Source organism: Dendrobates tinctorius, unplaced genomic scaffold (assembly GCF_039654945.1).
Source record: "Dendrobates tinctorius isolate UK_male_01 unplaced genomic scaffold, ASM3965494v1 ptg000014l, whole genome shotgun sequence".
In the NCBI taxonomy this organism is placed as follows: domain Eukaryota; kingdom Metazoa; phylum Chordata; class Amphibia; order Anura; family Dendrobatidae; genus Dendrobates; species Dendrobates tinctorius.
The window spans coordinates 7,322,272-7,347,906 of record NW_027361682.1 but is presented as its reverse complement, the minus strand read 5'-3'; the positions used below and the strand labels follow the sequence as shown (position 1 = coordinate 7,347,906).

The 25,635-nt window shown below is 46.8% G+C and overlaps 1 protein-coding gene across 1 annotated transcript in view; it reads right to left on the bottom strand.

Annotated features, from left to right (window-relative positions):
- Nucleotides 1-1,696: 1,696 nt before the first annotated feature.
- LOC141073846 (uncharacterized) overlaps nt 1,697-25,635 on the bottom strand; it is a 94,039-nt gene continuing 70,100 nt past the window's right edge. The window contains exon 7 of the mRNA XM_073561344.1: nt 1,697-2,985. Coding sequence (XP_073417445.1) covers nt 1,967-2,985 — 1,019 coding nt within the window. The 3' untranslated portion in view covers nt 1,697-1,966. The remainder of the gene's footprint in view (nt 2,986-25,635) is intronic.

The following is a 25,635-nucleotide window of genomic DNA, read 5'->3' as shown; positions in this document are numbered from 1 at the left end:
ATTTATAGCTGCTACTTCCCCCTTCTGCTGCAGGAACGTCAGTGTCCCTACAAACTCGGAGACCGGAATCCGGACCATGCGCTCCAGCGAGGAGTGAGCCTTAACTCTGCTCATCCTCCAGCTCCCCTTCTCACTTCCACACACTTCCCCTTCCCTGCACAGAGTGCCCTAAGTTACCTCCTCCCGACCACAGAGAGCAGCTCCTCAGCAGTCAGGTTCAGAGGTCTCCCTGCTGGCCTGGAGTGGGAAATGTGTTGTGTGTTGGTTTCACTGCTAGAGAGATCCTTCGTTGCTCCCAAGCTTGACAACACACTCCCTAGGAGGAAGGCAATGCCACAGTGGCGACCGTACTCTTGGGGACGCCACAAGTGCACTGAGGCCCAGCCACTGCTGGATGATGCTGCTGGTACATTGACCCAGACCACTACATTCCCCTCGCATTCTACACAGCCAGAATCTGACCCAGAGGAAACTCAGGTTCCCCTTCCCGCATACTATACCACCTTACACGGTGACAAAGAGGAAGGTGCAGATGAAAGTGCAGGTTCCTTGAGCAGGTGGGGGGGCATACTCATGGGCGATGGCACTGGCACAGGGCACCGCATAGTACGCAAAAGTGTCTCTGCCGGTGGGAGGGCCTAAACAGCCAAGTGCAGTGAGATGGAAGATGGGGACGACAAGGAGTTCAGAGTAGTGCAGGGATTCCCTAGCAAGGAGACTTATGTAATTGTTTTCAATGTTGGGACAGCAATTTTTGGGGAGCACTATACTCTGGTGAATGATATATGGGGCCCACCATACACTGGAGCATTCCAAAGGTGGACATCAGACACTGGAGCAGCATTTACAGGGCCCATTATATACTAGAGCAGTAGAAATGGGTCCCATTATATATGGAGCATTATTTGGGCCCATAAGACAGTGGAGCTTCATCCATTGGGACCAACATATACTGTAGCATTATGTGGAGCTCATCATATACGGTTTGAAACATTATATGGGAATAATGATTCCGTATGGAGAAATATATGGGCCTCATTACTCTGTACAGCGCACTAAGCGCTGGCCATAATACTGTATGGAGTTATATACTGTCCGTTTTTGGAGGTATTGGAGAATTTAAAATGGATATCAGTCATGAGATGTAAGAAGTGAAGTATTTTTCATTGTACTATACTGCTATTTCTCTGCCGTATCGGAGCATCATGAGTTGTGGTATGTGTTAAAGGGGCGCTCTTTGGCCCTGGGCCCACGAAAACCTGGAGCCAGCCCTCCCCCCCCACAACTGTAGCCAAATAACCCCTATTTTTCAGTGCGTAACTAGTATTATGAAGTTAATTAAGGTTGACAAGCTTCAGTAACAAGAATTTATGCTTTTGGCATTCAAATGGGCACTGTTGGTGTGTTTCCTGTCCTCCTCTCACTGCCGACTTTAATTCTCCATTGACTTACATTGGGTTTCGTGTTTCGGGACGACCCCGACTTTTCCCTATAGTCGGCCGCCTTTGCTCGACCCGACTTTTGGAAAAGTCGGGTTTCATGAAACGAAACTCGACCCTAAAAAACCAAAAGTCGCTCAACACTATTACTGACCATTGACATATTGGATGGAAGAGGGGAGCAACGAAAATTCAATGCAGTTACACTGTTTACACTTTATATATGAAATGTTTTCTACAAATGATTGCTATGTAGGTGTGTTAATTGGATTTTATTTGCTTTGCTTTTCAATAGTAGGAGTATATTATTAATTTCATACATTTCCTTATCATTTACTACTCTAAATTACATTCCCATTTTCTCGTAGATGTGACTCTACTTTGGTAGCTTTTGCACACATTTTTCAATAAATGAGTAACACTATAATAGCTACTTCCCTGTTTGATTTCTTTGATGTTTAAGAACAAACTTTCATTCTGAACAAGATTACGTCTTTTCCCATGTGTTCATTTTTTGATTTCTCACATTAGAATGAAAATGTTTTCTCTCCTATATGAGTTCTCTGATGTGCAACAAGAACGGATTTCTGATGAAAACATTTCCCACATTCCAAACAAGGAAATGGTTTCTCCCCTGTGTGAATTCTCTGATGTGTAACAAGAACTGATTTCTGATTAAAACATTTTCCACATTCTGAACATGCAAATGGCTTCTCCCCTGTGTGAATTCTTTGATGTGAAACAAGAACTGATCTCTGATTAAAACATTTCCCACATTCTAAACAAAAATATGGCTTCTCTTTTGTGTGAATTCTGTGATGGTGAGCAAGATCTGATGTGTTAGCATAACACTTCTGACATTCCGAACAAGAATATGGCTTCTCTCCTGTGTGAATTCTCAGATGTGTAACAAGAATTGATTTCTGATTGAAACATTTCCCACATTCTGAACAGAAAAATGGCTTTTCCCCTGTGTGAATTCTCAGATGTCTATCAAGATTTGATTTCTTTGTAAAACATTTCCCACATTCTGAACACGAATATGGCTTCTCCCCTGTGTGAATTCTCTTATGACGAGTAAGTTTAGATTGGCTAGTGCAACTTTTCCCACATTCCAAACATGAAAGTAACTTTCCCACTGAATGATTGATCTGATGTGCAACAAGATGCGATTTCCGAATATAACATTTTCCACATTCTAAACATGAAAATTGCTTTTCCCTTCTGTGAATTTTCTGATGTCTAACAAGTTTCACTTTCTGTTTAAAACATTCCTCACATTCTGAACATTGATATTGCTTCTTCCCTGTATGAGCGCTTAGATATTCAACCCGCTCTTTGGAATTTGTATTTGACTTAACGGTCTGCAATGAATCAGAAGATATAACCTGTTGAAACGGACTAGATGATAGACCTTGGTTGTAAGGTGCTGGAGGTATGTCGAGGATAAGGGCATGTTCTTCATATGTATCTGTTATGATAACATGATCTTCTGCTTTAAAATCTGAAAGTATCAAATGTGCTTTTAAGTTTCTGGTACAGTCATCTGCCAAAAAAAAACAAAACGTAATTATATTTCAATAGCCGTTCCATGAAATGATAGCATAATTAATGTTATGTCATACATTGAGATTCACTTGAAAGAGGCCCCAAATATTCTGTAATAACTTTAGTTAGAATTAAGTAATCTGAATGAAACAATGTACAAAGTACTCCTCAGTATAGGGAGCTTTAAACTGAGCAGCTAGGCCATTACAATGTTTAACCTCCATTTCAAACTCCTTGGTGCTTTCCCCAATACACCTTTACTCAGTCACTCAACTTCTCATTAGGATGGTGGTATACAATATTGAGAAGCGCATCCTCATGGCTCAAAGCTATTGCTTATGTGTAGTAATGAACGAGCTCGGGTCCCCGCCCTGCATGTTTGGCGCTCTTTAGCTATATCAGATCTGTCGCCGCCCTGTTTGGCAGTCAGCTTTGGACACAGGCAGTGTAGGGAGAGTTGCTGCCAATATAGGGTCAGATTTGGGGGTTTATAAGTTAGTGTGGGTATACCATGATAGGTTCAGTGGGGAAAAAAAGTATTTAGTCAGCCACCAATTGTGCAAGTTCTCCCACTTAAAAAGATGAGAGGCCTGTAACTGACATCATAGGTAGACCACAACTATGCGACTCAAAATGAGAAAAGAAATCCAGAAAATCACCTTATCTGATTTGGCAAGATTTATTTTGCAATTTATGGTGGAAAATAAGTATTTGGTCACCTGAAAACATGCAAGATTTCTGGCTCACACAGACCTGTAACTTCTTATTTAAGATGCTCCACTGTCCTCCACTCATTACCTGTTCTAATGGAGCCAGTTTGAACTTGTTATCAGTCTAAAAGACACCTGTCCACAACCTCAAACAGTCACACTTCAAACTCCACTATGGTGAGGACCAAAGAGCTGTTAAAGGAAACAAAATTGTATCCCTGCACCAGGCTGGAAGAACTTGCGCAATTGGTGGCTGGCTAAATACTTTTTTCCCCACTATATAAGGACTAATCACGGGGTATATAGATTGCATTGCTAGGTAGTTAGGGAGTGTATGTGGGTATATAGATATCAGTAGCAGGCAGGCATTGTACGTGACATGCTTCATTGCATACATCAAGAGGGTCTATTCCATTACTGTCTGCTGCTATCTGTTACATATACTAACCGTATATACATAGCCCCTGGTATTAGTGGCCAGGAATATTTTTTTTTGCATCTTAATCCTGATTATTTTATTCCAAAGAAATCTAGAGCACCATCCCCCTTGGAAAAAAACATGGAGGAGGGCCTCATAAAACATTTTCACATTAGAAAGGAGTGGGTCTCCTATACTTGTAATGCCCATACACTAAGTGTATGGTTTGACAAACATTTCCCCTTGGGGGGTACACATCAACATACTGTGTAACCATATATTTTACTGGCATCATATAACCATATATTTTACACCCTTGAAAACAGTAATGTGGCTGATGCATCACGGAATAAGTTCACCCTGGTGTTCTAGTGGTGGTGTCTGAAGAGACGAGGAGGATGGGTGGTATCCCACAAAGTGGCCATTTCTATAGGATACCGGATATATAGTGTGTTGTCAAATAAATGCTGTGAATTTTTATGGGGACTGGGCATTTTATATACATTGTGAGACCTCCTGACAGGCAGCAGAAAAAGGGTTAATCTCCTCCTCCCAGGCTTGATCAGGTGACCCAGCTCTGTTTTAATATGCAGAAGGTTCTTGAAAAACGCCTCAGGGCGCTCAGCCAATGACTGCATCTCTAAAGTCACATAGAAGGGGGATGAGCCAAGTCCTGGGAGTTTTAAAATTTGAAGTGGCAGTTGGTGGTCGGACATCTTGGTAAGAGGAGGCCATTTTGTAGGTGAAGGAATTACCTACTTGCTCCCTTCCGGCTTTACTTAAAAAGTGGAATGGCACGAATAGGGAAGTTAATAGTCTTCATATGAGGAATAATAATAATAATAATCTTTATTTATATAGCGCCAACTTATTCCACAGCGCTTTACAGTTTAACAGTTTCAAAACACAAGCCATAAGTAACAACATTAACAATACAATAATTAAAGCAAAATAAGACGAAATAAGATGACCCTGCTCGTGAGAGCTTACAATCTACAATGAGGTGAGGGAGATACAAAGTACAGGTGTGTATTTACAATTGTATATTTACAATGAAGGTCCAGCCATCTTGAGGGAGTGAAGGATGGATGGATATAGTGAATGGGCTACACACGCACACTTACACATAGAATGACTTTGATTAGTGAACGTGATAAGCCACTCTGAACAAATGTGTTTTGAGGGAGCGCCTAAAACTATGCAAATTGTGGTTAGTCCTAATTTCTTGGGGTAGAGCATTCCAGAGGATAGGAGCAGCATGGGAAGGAGAAGTCTTGGAGTCGGGAGTGGGAGGTACGGATTAGTGCAGAGGTTAGTCGAAAGTCGTTTGCAGAGTGCAGCGATCGGCTAGGCCGATAGACAGAAATGAGGGAGGAGATGTAGGGGGGTGCCGCACCGTGGAGAGCTTTGTGGGTGAGAACAAGTACTTTGAATTTTATCCTATAATGAATGGGCAGCCAGTGTAATGACTGACGAAGTGAGGACACATCCGAGTACCGATTAGCCAGATGGACAACCCTGGCTGCTGCATTAAGTATGGACTGGAGAGGGGATAGTCGAGTGACGGGGAGGCCAATTAATAGAGCATTGCAGTAATCCAAGCGGGAGTGGATCAATGCTACAGTGAGGGTTTTTGTTGTTTCCATGGTGAGAAAAGGGCGGATTCTAGAGATGTTCTTTAGGTGTAAGCGGCAAGAGTGGGCAAGAGATTGTATATGGGATGTGAAGGAGAGATTGGTGTCAAACATAACACCTAGACAGCGCGCCTGCTGCCGGGGTGTTATTGTGGTACCACCCACAGAGAGGGAAATGTCCGATTTAGGGAGGTTAGTAGATGGTGGGAGCAGAAGAAGTTCAGTTTTGGAGAGGTTGAGTTTCAGATAGAGTGGACATGATATTGGAGACTGCGGACAGACAGTCTCTGGTGTTCTGTAGTACAGAGGGGGTAAGGTCGGGGAATGACGTGTATAGTTTTGTGTCATCAGCATAAAGATGGTACTGAAAGCCAAATCTGCTGATGGTCTTTCCAATTGGGGCTGTGTAGAGAGAGAAGAGAAGGGGGCCAAGGACTGAGCCCCGAGGTACCCCGACAGCAAGGAAGAGGAGATGAAGTGGAGCCAGAGAACAAAACACTGAGGGAGCGGTCAGAGAGATAGGATGAGAACCAGGAGAGAGCAGTGTTCTTAATGCCTAGTGACTGGAGCCTAGAGAGTAGGAGATGGTGGTCAACAGTATCGAAAGCTGCAGATAGGTCAAGAAGAATGAGCAGAGAGTGGTCACCATTACGTTTTGCTGTCAGAAGGTCATTGGTCACTTTGCTGAGTGCAGTTTCAGTCGAATGTAGGGGGCGGAAGCTGGACTGTGAAGGGTCTAGAAGGGAGTGAGTGGAGAGGTAACGGGTAAGGCGGGAGTAAACTAGGCGCTCCAAAAGTTTAGAGATGAAGGGGAGATTGGAGACTGGTCTGTAGTTGTTTGTGCAGGATGGGTCGAGAGCGGGTTTCTTTAGTAATGGAGTAATGATGGCGTGTTTGAAGGAGGATGGGAAAATGCCCGAGGAGAGTGAGAGATCAAAGATTGTAGTTAGGTGGGTTGTGACGACTGGAGAGAGAGACTGGAGGAGATGTGAGGGAATGGGTCGGTAGTGCATGTAGTCGGACGAGAAAAAGAGAGGAGTCTGGAGACTTCTTCTGTGATGGGATCAAATGTGGAAAGTGAGCCAGGGGAGATGCAGGAAGGGATGGGAGTCACAGCACTTGGTGTTTGGGAGCAGATTTCCTGACGGATATTATCTATTTTTTCTGTAAAGTGGGAGGCCAGGTCATCAGCACAAATGTCTGTGATAGGGGCTTGTGCTTTTGGCCTGAGGAGGGAGTGAAAAGTGTCAAAAAGTTTCTTGGGGTTGTTGGCTAGTGAGGAGATCAGGGTGGTGAAGTAGGTCTGTTTGGCGAGGTGAAGGGCAGCGTTATAGGTTCTTAACATAAATTTGAAGTGGATGAAGTCATCTGGTGTGCGGGCTTTTCGCCATAGGCGTTCAGCACTCCTAGAGCATCGCCGGAGAAGTTGAGTTTGCGATGTGAGCCAGGGCTGTTTAACTCTGTGCTTGGAGGTTCTGAGGGTGAGGGGAGCTACTTGGTCAAGGGTGCTTCTAAGAGTGTCATTGTAGTGATGAACAGCCAGATTAGGACAGGAAAAAGAGGATATTGGGGACAGTGAAGAGTGTAGGGAGTCTGAAAGTGTCTGAGGGTTAATGGCTTGTAGATTTCTGACTGTGTGGTAGGTAGGAGTGAGCTGGAGTGGGCGAGGATTTGTGAGTGTGAAGGAGAGAATGTTGTGGTCAGAGAGTGGAAGCGGTGAGTTATTTAGGTGGGAGATTGAGCAGAGCCGGACAAAGACCAGATCAAGGGTGTTACCGTCCTTGTGTGTCTCAGAGGTTGAAAGCTGCGAGAGGCCTAGAGAGGTGGTTAGTGATAGAAGCTGGGATGCAGATGTGGAAATAGGGCTGTTAATGGGGATGTTGAAGTCTCCCAGGATAAGGGTTGGAAGTTCTGAGGACATGAAGTGCGGCAGCCAGGCTGAAAAGTGGTCAAGGAAGTGGGTGGGTGAGCCTGGGGACCGGTATATGACCGCTACTCTGAGGGAAAGGGGACGAAAGAGCCTGATGGTGTGGACCTCAAAAGAAGTGAATAAGAGTGATGGAACTGGGGGGATGACCTGTAAAGTACATTGTGGGGACAGGAGTATGCCGACTCCACCACCATGTCTGTTTGTGGGTCTCGGGGAGTGGGAGAATTGTAAGCCACCATAGGAAATAGCAGCAGGAGAGGCAGTGTCAGAATCCTGAATCCAGGTTTCAGTGAGGGCCAACAGAGGAAGACTACCATTGCACATCTAGGAGGGAAAATTACCTCAGGGCAGAAACAGAACACAGTATTGAAGAGCTATTCAGACTTAATTAAACCAGAGGTTACTAAGATTTGCCTGTCTGCAGGTACTCAGCAATTATCAGCCGTGAGTGTAATCCCGTACCTCAGTTTACTGCTGTTTGTAAATAATAATTTGCCCCATTACCTTCAGTAAAAAGACTTCTGTCTCAAATTCTTATGGCTCCTTCATGACTGGGGCTCAAATGCACCAACTACTATCACCATCATCATTTTCTCCCTTGAGGCAGTTACTGCGCAGATAGAAAGTATGAGGAGCAGAGGGTGAATGCTTGGGCGGTGTTGTACTCTGTCAGCGGATTACGTGAAAGCTGCTAGATTAAATCATGACTGGAAGAGCCAGAGCAAGAGCACATGGAAGAGCACGGGGCCAGGACTCACAACCACCCAAGCCTGGTGTTCCAGGGCCAGAATCTGACAAGCCATCACCTAGTAATACTGAACTTGTTGGAGAGTATGTCAAAAAGGAGCCCCTTGCAGTTGCTAGAACAGAAGCTAGAGATTTTGACATTTCGTCTGGATTTCAAGATGTGTCAATTGGAGAGTGTGGAAGTCGTAGATGTGGCTTCCATGATATGGGTGTTTCCATTAGACAATCCATCCAACATGTCATAGAATCAAAATCTGCAACTCTATTCAACTGTGCACAAACTTTGTCAAATTGATTGCTAGACCCCAGTGCAGGGGTGGGCAATTAATTTTCCCAACGGGCCACATGAGAAACTGTCCCTGCTGTGGAGGGCCGAACGAATCGGCTGAACTTAAAGGGGCGGTCCGAAACCAAACATTCAGTGTAATAATCTAATATTGTTTTCTAATATACTTCAATGAAAAATTCCCTAACGTGCCCTCTACATTTTGACTTCCTGTCTTTTTTCTTAACGTCCCACGACATTTTATTTGAGATTCACCTGTGCATGCTGGGATACTCGAATCAGCTGTCATCAGGGCAGAAGCTGCGGTCACTACCGCAAACTCTGCACCCTCTCTGAAATTAGGCACCATTAGTGATGTCTGTTCTGGAGGCTCAGCTAGTCCTGCTCACCTGATAATGCGTCGGACACAAATTCTTATGCATACTCAGTATGAGCTCCCTGTGCTATATTACTTTGAATGCACAGTGACAGTGCGTTCCCTTGCTGGCGCTAGGGAGAAGAGATGACCCGGTAGAGACAAGTCCAGTCTCTGAAGCAGATGACGCTTCTTTCCATGATGGGGAAAGCAGCTGTGGCAGTGACTGCATCCTATGCTCCCTGATGATGTCCCGTGTGAGTACCCCAAAATGCACTGGGATTCTCAAACAAAACGTCATTGGAAGTAAAAACAAAAAAAAAACACAAGCAGGCAGAAAGGTAGAGTAGAGAGGGAAAGGTAGAATTTTTTTAATTGAAATATATTAGAAAAGTGATTAGATTATTGAATTAAATTTAGTACGAAAGTCACCTTTGGTTTCGGATCACCCTTTAACCCCTTTCTGACATTTGGCGTACTATCCCGTCCACGAGACCCGGGCCCCTATGACCGGGGACGGGATAGTACGTCATCGCGATCAGCGGCACTCCCAGGGGAAGGGGGGGTGCAGCTGATCGCGGCCGGGTCTCAGCTGATTATCACAGCTGACACCCGGCACTATGTGTCAGGGACGGCAGTCACGGACCACCCCCAGCACGTTGACCCCTGGCACACTGCGATCAAACACGATCGCAGTGTACTGGGGGTTTACAGAAGCATCGGCAGGGAGGGGGCTCCCTCCGTGCTTCCCTGAGACCCCCGCAGCAGCGCGATGTGCAGCACTGCTGCGGGGGCCTCCTTCCCTGCAGGTCCCCGGATCCGATATGGCCGCGGGGGCCTTCAGGGGCCTGCAGGGAGGCGGCTTCCTCAGTGCATGCAGAGCGCAGACATGAGGAAGCCTTGTACAGCGCCTGTCAGATCGCTGATCTGTCACAGCACTGTGTGACGTGTCAGATCAGCGATCTGACACATGACAGTGATGTCGTCCCCTGTGACAATGTGATAAAGTAAAAAAAAAGTGTAAAAATAATTTATAAAAAAAAATCGCTAAATAAATTAAAAAAAAAAAAATATTCCCTAATAAATTAATTTTTTGGAAATAAAAACAAAACAATAAAAGTACACATATTTAGTATCGTCGCGTCCGGAACGACCCGCCCTATAAAACTGTCCCATTAGTTAACCCCTGTAGCGAACCCCTTAAAAAATAAAAAACAAAGCAAAAAATAATGCTTTATAATACCGCTGAACAAAAAGTGCAATAACGCGTGATCAAAAAGACGCATATAAATATCCAAGGTACCGCTGAAAACATCATCTTGTCCCGCAAAAAACAAGCTGTCATACAGCGTCATCAGTGAAAAAATAAAAAAGTTATAGCTCGCAGAATAAAGCGATGCAAAAATAATTATTTTTTATTTAAAAATGTTTTCATTGCATAAAAGTGCCAAAGCATAAAAAAAGACATAAATGAGTTATCGCTGTAATCATACTGACCCGAAGAATAAAACTGCTTTATCAATTTTACCACACGTGGAACAGTGTAAACGCACCCACCAAAAGAAATTCATGAAATGCTGGTTTTTGTTCATTCTGCGTCCCAAAAATCTGAATAAAAAGCGATCAAAAAAGTCACGTACCCGAAAATGGTATCAATAAAAACATCAACTCGTCCCGCAAAAAATAAGACCCCACATGAATCGATGGGTCAAAATATGGAAAAATTATAGCTCTCAAAATGTGATGCAAAAACTATTTTTACAGTAAAAAGCGTCTTTTAGCGTGTGACAGCTGCCAAACATAAAAACCCATCATAAATAGTAAATCAAACCACTCTTTATCACCCCCTTAGTTAGGGAAAAAGTATAAATTTAAAAAAAATGTATTTATTTCCATTTTCCCATTAGGGTTAGGGCTAGGGTTAGGGCTGAGATTAGGGATAGGGGTGTGTTGGGGTTAGGGTTGGAGTTAGAATTGGGGGTTTCCACTGTTTGGGCACATCAGGTGCTCTCCAAATGCAACATGGCGTCGGATCTCAATTCCGGCCAATTCTGCGTTGAAAAAGTCAAATGGTGCTCCTTCCCTTCCAAGCTCTGCCATGCGCCCAAACAGTGTTTTACCCCCACATATGGGGTATCAGCCTACTCAGGACAAATTGCAAAACAACTTTTTGGGTCGAATTTCTCCTGTTACCCTTAGGAAAATCAAAAATTGTAGGCAAAAATATAATTTTTGTGAAAAAAAATATGATTTTTTTATTTTCACGTCAGGGCGTTATAAACTTCTGTGAAGCACCTGAGGGTTCAAAGTGCTCACCACACATCTAGACATGTTCCGTAGGGGGGTCTAGATTCCAAAATGGGGTCACTTGTTGAGCGTTTCAACAGTTTAGGCACATCAGAGGCTCTCCAAACGCGACCTGACACCCGCAGACCATTCCATCAATGTCTGCTGTCAGGAACACCGCACTGGACTTGCTCACTGAGCCAATGTGCGTGTCCTGAGTACAAAAACAGTGCTCAAAGATACCTGTGGAGCGGGCAGCAGCGGTGACGATGCATGCTCCAGGACCTGAAGCACGTGACTGCTGGGGGCGTGGCCTAAGCTCCACAGAGCTAGGAGCTGCAGGGAAACTCCTAGAAAGGTAACTACAGGACAATGTTACCAAGGGGCACAGACAGAGACAGAAACCAGATCAAGCCGGGTCAAAGCACGATATAGCAGGACAGTACCAAAGGGTTAGACAGAGCGAATAGTCAGGACGTAGCAATAGATCAGAAAAGCAGAGCGGGCAATGGACGGTACAATAGGGACAAACTGCAACAGAGTAAACATAGCCAAGCCAGGAGGTCAGAACCGGAGAAGACAAAACGAGAGATGGAGTACAGAGTGAGGGAACAGGCCGGGTCATACACGGGAATCAAACAAGCAATGCAAAATACACGCACACCAGGGGGGTCGGTCAGACACACAGCCAGAATAACAGTATAGCTGACAGAGACTGCTAGTCTGGAGTGAGTATAAATACCCCTCCCAGATCCAAAGAGAGGCCGGCAAAAGTTAACCCTGTGAGAACAGGACATTAACCATGTCCTAACCATGACAGTACCCCTCTCTTAATGGGGGGCCACTGGACCCCCAGGTTTCTCAGGGTATCTGGCATGAAAAGCCCTCACCAGTCGATCAGCGTGCACCGAACTGGCCGGAACCCATGACTGATCCTCCACGGAATATCCCTTCCAATGAATAAGGTAATGAAGTCTCCGGTGCACCCACTGTGAATCAATGATGCGCCCTACCTCGTATTCCAGTTGACCCTCTACCAACACTGGTGGAGCCACAGATGAGGGATCTTTTCTAACTGTCCTCACAGGTTTTAATAGGGACCTGTGGAAGACGTTAGATATTTTGAAGGAGGTGGGCAAATGTAATCTGTATGCCACCGGGTTGATCACCTCTACAATCTTGTATGGGCCAATAAATTTTGGGCCCAACTTCGTAGAGGGCATTTTAAGTTTGATGTTACGGGTGGACAACCAGACTTTTTCCCCCACTGTTAACGCAGGACCCAACCCCCTCCTCCTGTTAGCAAAATGTTTATACTTCTTCTGGGCTTTGGAGATGTTCCCCTGCACCTCCCTCCAGAGGGTTTTTAACTGTTGTACCATCCCCTCTGCACCAGGGCAATCCGAATCCATACGGGAAAATTCCCCAAACTGCGGAACGAACAGATAATTGACCTGAAAGGGAGACTTTCCGGTAGACTGATTAATACGACAGTTGAATGCAAATTCTGCCATGGGCAATACCTCACACCAGTTTTCCTGTCTGGAGGAGGCCAGGCATCTCAGAATCTGCTCCAACGACTGATTGGTGCGTTCAGTCTGTCCATTGGATTCCGGGTGATAGGCAGAGGAGAATGACAACGTGACCCCCAACTTCATACAAAACGCTCTCCAAAACCTGGCCACAAATTGCACACCCCTGTCCGACACCACGTTCACGGGCACTCCATGCAATCGAACAATGTGCTGTATAAACAAGCGGGCCAAGGTTTCAGCAAATGGTAATGCAGGTAATGTCACAAAGTGAGCTTGCTTAGAAAATCTATCAACCACTACCCATACCACTGAGTTGCCCTTGGAAGATGGAAGTTTAGTGATAAAGTCCATGGACTGGTGTGTCCATGGTTTATCTGGAATTGGCAAAGGCACCAATTCCCCGGCTGGCGGGACCTGAGAGCTTTTAGAGCGCGCGCACACCCTACAAGAATTTACAAACCTTTTTATATCAGTACCCATAGAAAGCCACCAAAAACCCCTAGCTACTGCCCCCTGGGTAGCTGCAATACCAGGGTGTGCACTTAACACAGAATCATGAAATTCTTGAAGGAGTGTGAGACGGAATTGTTCGGGTACAAACAATTTACCTGGAGGTTTATTTCTGGGAGCTTGTGCTTGTGCTTCCAGAATCTCTCTCTGTAACTCACAGGAGATTTCAGCTACAACCACTCCCGGTTGAAGAATGGAGTAAGGAGGTTCTGGAGGGGACACAGAATCAAATCTTCAGGATAAGGCATCTGCCTTTACATTTTTAGACCCTGGTCAGAACGTAATGGTAAAATGAAATCGAGAAAAAAAAAGTGCCCACCGAGCATGTCTGGGAGTCAATCTCTTAGCAGACTCGATATAGGCCAGGCTTTTATGATCAGTGATGACCGTAATGGGATGAGCGGCCCCCTCCAAAAAATGCCTCTATTCTACGAAGGCCAATTTAACCGCTAACAATTCCCTGTTACCGACATCATAGTTTCTCTCGGCCAAAGAGAACTTCTTAGAGAAAAAGGCACAGGGTTTGAGGTTAGTCAGGGTAGAGGGGCCCTGTGACAATACTGCCCCCACCCCCACCTCCGAAGCGTTGACCTCGACGATAAAAGGTCTTGACGAATCGGGTTGTACCAACAAAGGGGCTGTGGTAAAACACTTCTTTAGTGTAAGGAAGGAATTTTTTGTGGCCACGGACCAATTTTTTACATCTGCCCCTTTAAGTATGAGGTCCGTCAAGGGTTTCACCACCTGCAAGAACCCTTTAATGAACTTCCTATAATAATTAGCGAAGCCCAGAAATTGCTGCAACCCCTTCAGGTCATGAGGCTGCACCCAATCAGTAATGGCCTGAACCTTCCCTGGATCATTGCGGAATCCCTCCCCGGATACAATTACACCCAGAAAAGACAGTTCTTGCATAAAAAATGAGCACTTCTCCAGCTTAGCATACAAATGGTTCTCCCGGAGTCTCATAAGAACCGTACTTAAATGGTGTAAGTGTGACTGACTGTCCTCAGAGTATATCAAGATGTCATCCAAGTAGATGACTACATAATGCCCAATCAAGTCAGAAAAAACAACATTAATGAAGTTCTGAAAAACAGCAGGAGCGTTAGTGAGGCCGAAGGGCATAACCAGGTTTTCAAACAGCCCCTCAGTTGCCAGGAAAGCTGTTTTCCATTCGTCCCCCTCCCGGATCCTTATAAGGTTATAAGCCCCTCGTAGATCGAGCTTAGAAAACCATTTGGCCCCCGTGAGTTGGTTGCATAGATCAGGAATCAACGGGAGAGGGTTCGTGTTCTTAACAGTAATTTTGTTCAGTTCCCGAAAGTCAAGGCATGGTCGCAACCTACCATCTTTTTTCTTTACAAAGAAAAACCCCGCTGCCATGGGTGAGACCGAGGGCCGAATATGCCCCTTGCGAAGACTCTCTTTGATGTACTCTTTCATAGCTTGGCGCTCAGGCCCGGACAAATTAAACAAACGAGCCTTGGGTAATTTGGCTCCAGGTACTAAATCAATAGCACAATCAAATGGTCTATGAGGTGGGAGCACCTCAGTCTTGCTTTCGGAAAATACGTCTTCAAAGTCTCTCAGGTACTCCGGAATACCCTCCAGACCGACAGACGACACAGATACAGATCTTATCGGATTGACAAAAGGAACAGGGTTACAACACAGACTACTATCATTACATCCCCATCGGATGATCTCCCCTGTTATGAATGGGAAACCGAGGAGGAAAAAAAGACAACAAGCTAAGTCTCAGAAAACTAGTGAAGTTGGTAACTATGCAGATTGCAGATCCCTGAACTTACCCACACAACTAGCAGCAGTCGTGGAGCGTACCTACGTTGGTCCTAGACGCCTCGTCACAACCGGAGAACTACATAAGCCTAAAGCAGGAAAAGAGGAAAACTAACTGCCCCAGAGCAGACCCCAAAGGAAAGACAGCCCCCCACATGTATTGACGGTGAAACAAGATGAAAATACATACAAAGGCAGGAAAATAGGCTGAGCAAACGATGGGGCCCGGCTAACTAAAAAGGACAGAAAAGGAAAGACACTGTCTGCAATCTGCCAAAAAAACCTACAAAAAAATTGTCCAACACTTCTGATAGCAAAATTAACCCTGAAGTCACTAGACTTCTAAACCTATATCAGCACTCTGAAATATTCTGAGACAGAGAAAAAAAGAGGCCAATCTAATAAGGGACAAAATGCAGATTGACAAATACTGATTAATAGGAGTGGAATTTCAGCATAGCCCCAGCAGGGGCAGGCTGATTACACAAATAACCGAATTGACCAACAAGCGCAAGTGTAAACAATATCAAAAAACAAACTTAACTTGAGAAGACTGGAAGAGAGCTGAAGTCCAGGACCTGAGAAGCAGACTGAATCACCAGCACCCGGATAGGGCGTCGACTGTCTTATATCCAGTCTGATACTCCAGAGATCCAATCGTTATCTTCCTCATCAGGTGGCAGATCACTACCACTTAAACCAACCTCACTACCTCCAGTCACCACCAGAGGGAGAACGGAAGGGGAACTCTCAACTGGTGGAGCAGAAAATGAGTTCATGACAGTACCCCCCCATTGAAGAGGGGTCACCGAGCCCTCATCCATGCCACCAGGCCGATCAGGATGGGCCCGGTGAAAAGCACAAACCAATTTATTGGCATGAATATCAGGGGCAGAGACCCAAGAATTATCCTCCTGGCCATAACCCTTCCATTTGTCCAAATACTGGAGTCTCCGTCTAACCAAACGAGAATCCAATATTTTTCTCTATCTCATATTCCACATTGCCTTTAACCAATACAGGATCAGGAGGTGCCGCCACAGGAACTACTGGCTCAACAAACCTCTTCAACAGTGACTTGTGAAATACGTTATGGATTTTGAACGTAACTGGAAAAGCCAATCGAAAAGAAACAGGATTAAGAATCTACAAAATCTTATAAGGTCCAATAAATCTTGGCTTAAATTTTGGAGATGCAACCTTCATAGGAATATTCTTAGATGACAGCCAAACCATATCACCCACTTTAAACCGGGGACCAATGGTCCTACGCCGGTTGGAAAAACGCTGGGCCTTTTCCTGAGAGAGTGACAACTTATCCACCACTTGGTCCCATATCTGCTGCATTCTCACAACCACAGTGTCCACACCTGGGCAGGACGAAGATTCCACTTGCCCTGAAGAGAATCGAGGATGAAACCCAAAATTACAGAAAAAGGGTGACATCAGAGTGGCAGAACTGTTACGCGGGGCTTAGGTCAAAGAAGGCTGAAATACCCGGGGCCCCTGCGGAGTCCCTCCAACTAGGGAAAACCCTGTCTGACCCTCAACCAAGGGTTTTTGCTAATGGTGCAAATGCCTGAGCCTCCAACCTTTCCTTATCTCCTGCTCAGCCCTAAGCTGAACCCTCCACCCTCGACATGACAGTACCCCGTCTTCTACGAGGGACCCCAGGGCCCTCAAGACTCATAGGACCCGGCTTGTCCGGATGACGGCGGTGAAACGAACTGACCAGCCGATCCGCATGTATGTCCGTGGCTGGTACCCAAGACCTCTCCTCCGGACCATACCCCTGCCAGTGTACCAAATACTGAAGAGTACGGCACAGTACTCGAGAGTCCACCACCTTGGAGACTTCAAACTCTAAATCGCCATCCACCATGACTGGAGGTGGCATCGGCGTCGTGTCCACAGAGCCTACCACCTTTTTCAAAAAAGCCCTGTGAAACATGTTGTGTATCTTGTATTCCTCAGGAAGTTCCAGCCGATAAGCAACCGGGTTAATGATAGCAGCAATCTTAAAAGGGCCAATAAACCTTGGACCCAATTTCAATGATGGAATTTTGAGTTTTAGGTTTTTAGAAGCTAACCACACCCAATCACCCACACACAAGTCCGGACCTGGCACGCGTCTAGCGTCAGCCACTCGTTTGTACCTTGCTCTCATGCTCAGCAATCACTGTTTCACACTCCTCCAGACCGATGATAGTTGAACTCCTAGCTGGTCCTCCTCCGGGACGCCCCCAGAGCCACCCTGACGCAAGGTACAAAATTGAGGATGGTGCCCGTAAACACAAAAGAACGCGAACTCGGCCAAGGGAAGGAATGTCGACCACTCCTCTTGGTTGTCAGACACAAAACATCGCAAATACTGCTCCAGATTTTGGTTCATGCGCTCAGTTTGACCATTTGACTGCGGATGAAACGCCGACGAATGAGACAACTTGATCCCCAATCGTGAGCAAAAAGCTTTCCAAAACTTCGCCACAAACTGGGTACCCCTATCAGACACTATGTCCGACGGAACTCCGTGTAGTCTGACCACCTCCTGCACAAAAACCTGAGCCAACGTCTTTGCGTTGGGCAAGGAAGGCAACGACACAAAATGCGCCATCTTCGAAAATCGATCAACCACCACCAGGATGACCGTGTTCCCCGCCGAGGCAGGCAAGTCCGTGATAAAGTCCATGGAGATTTCTGTCCATGGCCTACTAGGTACTCCCAGAGGCTGTAGAGTGCCAGCAGGACGGGATCTGGGAGACTTGGCCCTGGCGCACGTGATGCAAGTTGCCACGTACGAGACCACGTCCTGCCGGATCTTTGGCCACCAGAAGCGGCGCGATACCAGCTCCAAGGTGCCCCTAACCCCTGGATGACCGGCCAGGACAGATTCGTGGTGTTCCCCCAACACCTTAAGACGAAGATGAAGGGGTACGGATGACTTTTTAGCGGGAAGTCCTGGCGGTACCTCCTCCTGGGCCTCGGCAATCTCCGCCTCTGCCTCAGTCGTGAGAGCCGAAACCACTACACCTTCCTGGAGGATGGGTACCGGATCTTCCCGAGGTTCTCCCCCGGAAAACACCTGGACAAGGCATCCGCCTTGGTGTTTTTAGCCCCAGGATGGTAAGTCACCAAAAAGTTAAATCGAGTAAAAAACAATGCCCAGCGAGCCTGCCTGGGAGACAGACGCTTGGCCGACTCCAGATAGAGCAGGTTTTTATGGTCAGTGATGACTGTGACCTGGTGGACCGCCCCCTCCAAGAAGTGTCGCCATTCCTCAAAAGCCAATTTGATGGTCAACAACTCCCTGTTGCCGATATCGTAATTCCGTTCGGCAGGCGACAGCTTCTGGGAGAAGTAGGCGCATGGACGCATATTGCTCAAGGACGAGCCCTGTGACAGTACTGCCCCCACTCCCACCTCAGACGCATCGACCTCCACAGTAAAAGGTTTAGATACGTCCAGTTGCACCAGAATGGGGGCTGAAGCAAAACGGTTTTTCAGAAGCTCAAATGCACGCACCGCCACCTCAGACCAGATAGCGAGATTGGTACCTTTTCTCATCATGTCCGTGAGCGGTTTGGCTATAGTAGAAAAATTCTTAATAAACTTCCTATAATAGTTGGCAAACCCAAGGAACCGCTGGAGCGCTTTTAGATTATCAGGCCGTTCTCATCGCAGCACCGCTTGCACCTTCGCAGCGTCCATTTTAAACCCTGCGGCGGACACAATATATCCCAAAAAAGGCAACTCCTGAACAAAAAATACTCATTTTTCAAGCTTAGCATAGAGCTTATTCTCACGGAGCAACTGTAACACCTGCCTGACATGCTCTAAATGAGTGTCCCGCTCGAATAAATGAGGATATCATCCAGGTACACAATCACAAATTTCCCCAGCACATGAGCGAATACATCATTTATGAAATGTTGGAAAACAGCAGGCGCGGTTGTCAACCCAAATGGCATAACTAGGTTTTCAAAATGACCCTCAGGGGTATTAAATGCCGTCTTCCACTCGTCCCCCTGACGGACCCTTATGAGGTTGTACGGCCCCCTGAGGTCAAGTTTGGAAAACCACTTCGCACCAGCCACCTGGTTGAACAAATCAGGGATCAGAGGCATCGGGTAGGGATCACGGACCGTAATCTGGTTTAACTCCTGGAAATCCAGACACGGGCGTAACCCCCCATCTTTCTTCTTAATGAAGAAAAACCCCGCTGCTACAGGCGAGGATGAAGGCCGGATGTGCCCTTTACTTAGACTCTCCGCGATGTAGTCTTTAAGAGCTTGTCTCTCCGGACCAGAAATACTAAACATCCTAGCCTTTGGCAATTTGGCCACGGGTTTTAACCTAATCACACAGTCATAGGTTCGATGTGGAGGTAGTTCTGAGCAACCCCTCTCAGAGAATACGTCCGCAAAATCCAGCAATGCCTCCGGAAGGCTGGACTTCACGGCGGACACACATGTGGCCAAGCAATTTTCCTGGCAGAAACCACTCCACTGGACTATGTCCTGGGTTCTCCAGTCAATCACCGGGCTGTGCTTGGACAACCATGGGAAACCCAGGAAAATTTGTGCTGGGAGATTATTGAGTACCCTACATGTAACCCACTCAGAATGTAGGACCCCAATGTGGAGTTTAACCTCAGCTACAAACTCAGTAATCTCCCCCTGTGGGAGGGGAGCAGCATTAATGGTGTGACGTTCAGGAGCGGTCAACGTCCAAGAGTGGACCCTCTGGGTCGCGGATCTGGAGCCCCTGGGCCGAGCATGCCAGGTGATAACCGACCCCTATACAGGGATCGTTAGGGGCAGGACCGCAGAGGTCAGAACCGTGACAGCTGGTACCAAGAGGGACGGCTCACAGGAGGTATGGATGAGTGAAAGGTACAGGACTGAGGATAGAATGCAGAATGGGGTAGGAAGTGCAGGTCAAGGTATAGAACGGAGACACGGAGTACAGGACTGGGTGCTGGAGTACTGGACAGAGATACGGAGTACAGGACTGGGCACTGGAGTACCAAGTGAAGACACTGAGTACAGGACAGAGCACTGGAGTACAGGACGGGGATACGGAGCACAGAACTGGGCACTGGGGTTCAGGACGGAGAAACAGAGTACAGGACAGGACACCGAGTACAGGACGGGGCACTGGAGTACAGGACGGGGATATGAAACACAGAACTGGGCACTGAGGTACAGGACGGAGATACAGAGTACCAGACGGGAACAAGGCAGGAATAGGAGGAAGGTTACAGGAAGGCTCCTGCAACCCAGCCAGAGCACAGCAGGCAAGGCACACGATAATCAGGCGTCTCCAAGATGGTGGAGACACCTGATATAGCCTGTGCACAGCTCTCATTGGTGGCCTCACAGCTCTGGGCGGGCGCTGCAGGGTTAAGGAACCCTCAGGGCGCGCGCCCGCGCCCTAGAGCGAGTGCACATGGCCCGTCGGCGCCAGGAGGACGGGAGAGAGGAGGAGGCGGAACCAGCGCGAGGGGAGGACGGGTGAGTGCTGGCAGCGGCGGGCGCCGCCGCTGCCGGAGCAGCGGCGGCTACCGCCGCAGCCGTGACAAATGGTAACCACGCGAATAGGATGAGGGAGTTTTTCGATCTTAAAACCGGCCTTACGTGCAAACTCCTCATCCATGAGATTGGTGGTGGAACCGCTATCCACAAACACTGATATTGGTAGCTCTCTGCCCGCAATAATAACCCTGGCAGGGAGCATACATTGAGATACCATCATGGAGGATATGCATACGCTCAGTTGGGCCTCCTCCATACCCTCTGAGCTTACCAGTTTTCCGCCGGTGCGACTTTCTTAGGTAGCACAGGACAAGCATTTACATAATGATCTCTTTTACCACAGTAAAAACATGCTCCTTGCTTCCTGAACCCAGGAATGCGACGCTTAACATGTGATACCCCAGCGATTTGCATAGGTTCCGTGGGCTCACCTGCAGCAACCACACTTGCACCCCTGCTTTCCTCCAGGGGCAGCGTCTCCTGCGCCCCCTGATGCAAACGGTGATCAATACGAATAACCATGGCAGAATCTAACGATGCAGGAGTCTCATACATCAGGAGGGCCTGTTTAACTCTTCCTGAAACCCCATGAATAAACTGACTCCGCAGCGCTGGGTCATTCCACTGTGTGTCTACTGCCCAACGGCGAAATTCTGAACAATAGTCTTCCGCCATACGTTCCCCCTGACGGAGGGCGCGGATTTTAGATTCTGCTAGAGCCAATCTGTCGGGATCATCATAAATGAGCCCGAGTGCTGAAAAAACATTCTCAACCGAATGAAACGTAGCAGAGTCAGCTGGTAAGGAAAACGCCCATGCTTGGGGGTCCCCACTCAGTAATGATAACACCAGACCCACCCGCTGAGCCTCATTACCTGAGGAGACAGGGCGCATGCGAAAGTATAACTTGCAGGCCTCCCGAAAGATGACAAATTTACTGCGTTCCCCAGCAAATCGTTCAGGCAGCGGAATCTTCGGCTCTGCACCTGCAGAAGCCGCTTGCACATTAGCTACAACCAGGCCCTGCTGCTGAACTGCCCCCTTCATCTCGGTGACCTGTAAGGACAGCGCCGCCAACTGGTGGTTTATGGAAGTCATGGAATCCATGGACTACAAAAATATTGTGGGCCGATTGTAATGTTACGCGGGGCTTAGGTCAAAGAAGGCTGAAATACCCGGGGCCCCTGCGGAGTCCCTCCAACTAGGGAAAATCCTGTCTGACTCTCAACCCAGGGTTTTTGCTAATGGTGCAAATGCCTGAGCCTCCAACCTTTCCTTATCTCCTGCTCAGCCCTAAGCTGAACCCTCCACCCAGTGAGTCGTCAAACCACCAAAGCCCACACAGTAATGACAGACAGGGAGAACTTAAACCGCACCGCGCCGCATACACACAGGACAATACCGTAATGTGAACAGGGCAAAACAAAACACAAATATAGGAAGGCGAAAAGGTAACAACGGATCATACGCCACCAGCTATGAATTTCTCTCTCCAGACCGGAACCACTTGGCATAAAACACAAGCTATAATCGGCGACACCCATAGGCCAGCATGACTATTTAAAGACCGTGGGCGTGACCAAACATCCCACCTGATTTCCAGCTAGATTAACCCCCAATAACCTGAGTAAAATCAAGCCGGCGCCACTGAGGCTATAGTGGACGGAGATGGAACTACCGCTGCCTGCCGGACGCTGTGGTGTGAATAGCGTCCGACATGACAAGAACTAGCTCTATTGTTCAGCGCAAATTCGGCCAAGGGCAAAAATGAGACCCAATCATCTTGATCAGCAGATATAAAACATCTTAAATAAGACTCCAGGGTCTGGTTTGTTCTCTCAGTCTTCCCATTGGTCTGGGGATGAAACGCGGAGGAGAAGGATAACTGAATTCCCAGATTGGAACAAAAGGCTTTCCAGAATCTGGAAACAAACTGGACCCCTCTATCGGACACAATGTTCTCAGGAATCCCGTGTAACCGAACCACTTGTTGTAAAAACAAGGGCACCAACTCAGCGGAAGATGGCAACTTTGGGAGTGGTACAAGATGGACGATCTTCGAAAATCTATCACAAATCACCCAGATAACAGTCATTCTCTGAGAGACAGGAAGATCAGAAATAAAATCCATTGAGATATGGGTCCATGGCCTCTTGGGCACCGGCAGGGGCATCAGCAACCCACTAGAACGAGAACAGGGTTTAGACCGAGAACAAGTCCCACGGGACTGTACAAAATTCCTGACATCACGAGTTAAGGCAGGCCACCAAAACGACCGACTCACCAAATCTCTGGTACCAAAAATACCCGGATGACCAGCCAATGCATAGCAATGGACTTCAGACATCACTCTCTTTCTCCACTGGTCAGGAACATACAATCTTCCCATAGGGCAACGCTCAGGTTTATCCTCCTGAAATTCCTCCAGGGCGCATCTCAAATCGGGCGAAATGTCAGAAAGAACTACCCCCTCACCTAGGATAGTAGTAGGCTCGGTCACATTAAGAGAATCAGCAAAGCAACTCCTAGAAAGGGCGTCTGCCTTAACATTCTTTGTGCCCGGAAGAAAAGAGACCACAAAATTAAAACGCGTGAAAAACAAGGCCCATCTAGCCTGTCTAGGATTCAAGCGTTTGGCCGACTCCAGATAAATCAGATTCTTGTGATCGGTGAGGACCACAAATTGATGTCTAGCTCCCTCCAACCAATGTCTCCACTCCTCAAATGCCCATTTCATGGCCAACAATTCCCGATTCCCCACGTCATAGTTGCATTCAGATGGGGAAAACTTTCGAGAAAAGAAGGCACAGGGATTCATCTTAGAAGTCACAGGGTCTTTTTGGGACAACACAGCTCCTGCACCAATCTCAGAAGCGTCCACCTCCACTTGAAATGGAAGTGAGACATCAGGTTGCCGTAAAACTGGAGCTGAAGTAAATCTCTGCTTAAGCTCCTGAAATGCTGAGACAGCCTCAGGAGACCAATTCAGCATATCAGCTCCCTTCTTGGTCAGATCAGTCAGTGGTTTGACAATACTAGAAAAATTACCTATAAATTTACAATAGAAATTAGAAAAACCCAAAAACTTCTGGAGATCCTTCAAAGAAGTAGGCTGAACCCAATCATAAATGGCCTGTACCTTGGCCGGGTCCATTTCAATAGTCGATGGAGACAAGATAAATCCCAAAAATGAAATCCTCTGTACACCAAAGAGGCATTTCGATCCCTTAACAAACAGGGAATTCTCCCTCAAAATCCGGAACACAGTCCGGACATGTTCCACATGGGAATCCCAATCACTAGAAAAGATCAAAATATCATCCAGATAGATGATCAAAAACTTATCCACAAAGTCTCGGAAAATATCTTTCATAAAGGATTGGAAGACAGAAGGGGCATTAGAGAGCCCAAAAGGCATCACCAGGTACTCAAAATGTTCCTCCGGAGTATTAAACGCCATCTTCCATTCATCCCCGTGCTTGATGCGAATATTATATGCCCCCCTGAGGTCAAGCTTAGTAAACCAGCAGGCACTCTTAACTCTGGAGAATAAATCAGACATCAGAGGTAAAGGGTACTGATATTTAACCGTCATCTTGTTAAGGGAACGATAATCAATACACGGTCTTAATGAACCATCTTTCTTGGCCACAAAAAAAAAAACAGCGCCTAACGGTGACGAGGATGGTCTAATATGACCCTTCTCCAACGACTCCTTAATATGGGATCGCATAGCATCATGTTCGGGTATAGATAAGTTGTAAGGCCGACCCTTGGGAAATTTACACCCAGGCATCAACTCAACTGCACAGTCATAACTCCTATGAGGAGGCAAAGACGCAGACTTACTCTCATTAAAAACATCAGAGAAATCAGCCAGATAATCAGGAATATCATGAGACTGAGGAGAGGTGGAGAAAACAGGAGCGTCCCTACGAACACACTGACAACCCCAACTCACCACAGACACAGATTTCCAATCCAAAACTGGGTTATGAGTTTGCAACCAGGGGAACACCAGAACAATAGTATCATGCAAATTATGCAGCACCAAAAATTTACAATTTTCTTGGTGGTCTGGGGCAACTCACATTATCACCTGGGTCCAAAACTGAGGTTTATTCTCCGCCAAAGGAGTGGCATCAATACCCCTTAAAGGAATGGGCATCTGCAGAGGCGTCATGGACAAACCACAACGTTTAGCAAAGTCCAAATCCATCAGATTCAGAGCTGCTCCTGAATCCACAAAAGCCTTAGTGGAAAATGTGGACAAGGAGCAGATCAGAGTAATTGCCAAAAGGAACTTAGGTTGTATACTGCCCACAGCAAATGTGTGTGCAAAACGTTTCTCTCGTTTAGGGCAGACAGAAATAGTATGAGAGGTGCCTCCACAGAAAAAACACAGCTTATTACGCCTTCTAAACTCCCGACGTTGCGCCCTAGACAAAACCCCTGTCATGATTCCAGTGCAGGTTTTTGAGTAGCACACCGGGGGTTAATGTCTGGAGCTCTGTGCAGGTTTTGACCTGCACACTTGGGGTTAATGATTGTGGCCTCTTTCTGGTTCTGGGAGAGCTTCATAAACCTCTGGGTAGCTTCAATCCCTGCCAGCTATACTTTTGCCTTTGGCCTAGTGTGCTGACCCCCGTGTGCCTGTTTGTTGCTATAGCTTGTTTATATGGTTCTGACCCGATTCTGTTTCCCGTTGTGAGTTTGCCTGTTGTTCTTGCACCTTGCAGCTATCTGTGTATGACTCATTGCCTGTGACCTGACTACTCTCTGCTCGCCCCTCTTGTACCTTGCAGCTATCTGTGTATGACTCATTGCCTGTGACCTGACTACTCTCTGCTCGCCCCTCTGGTACCTTGCAGCTATCTGTGTATGACTCATTGCCTGTGAC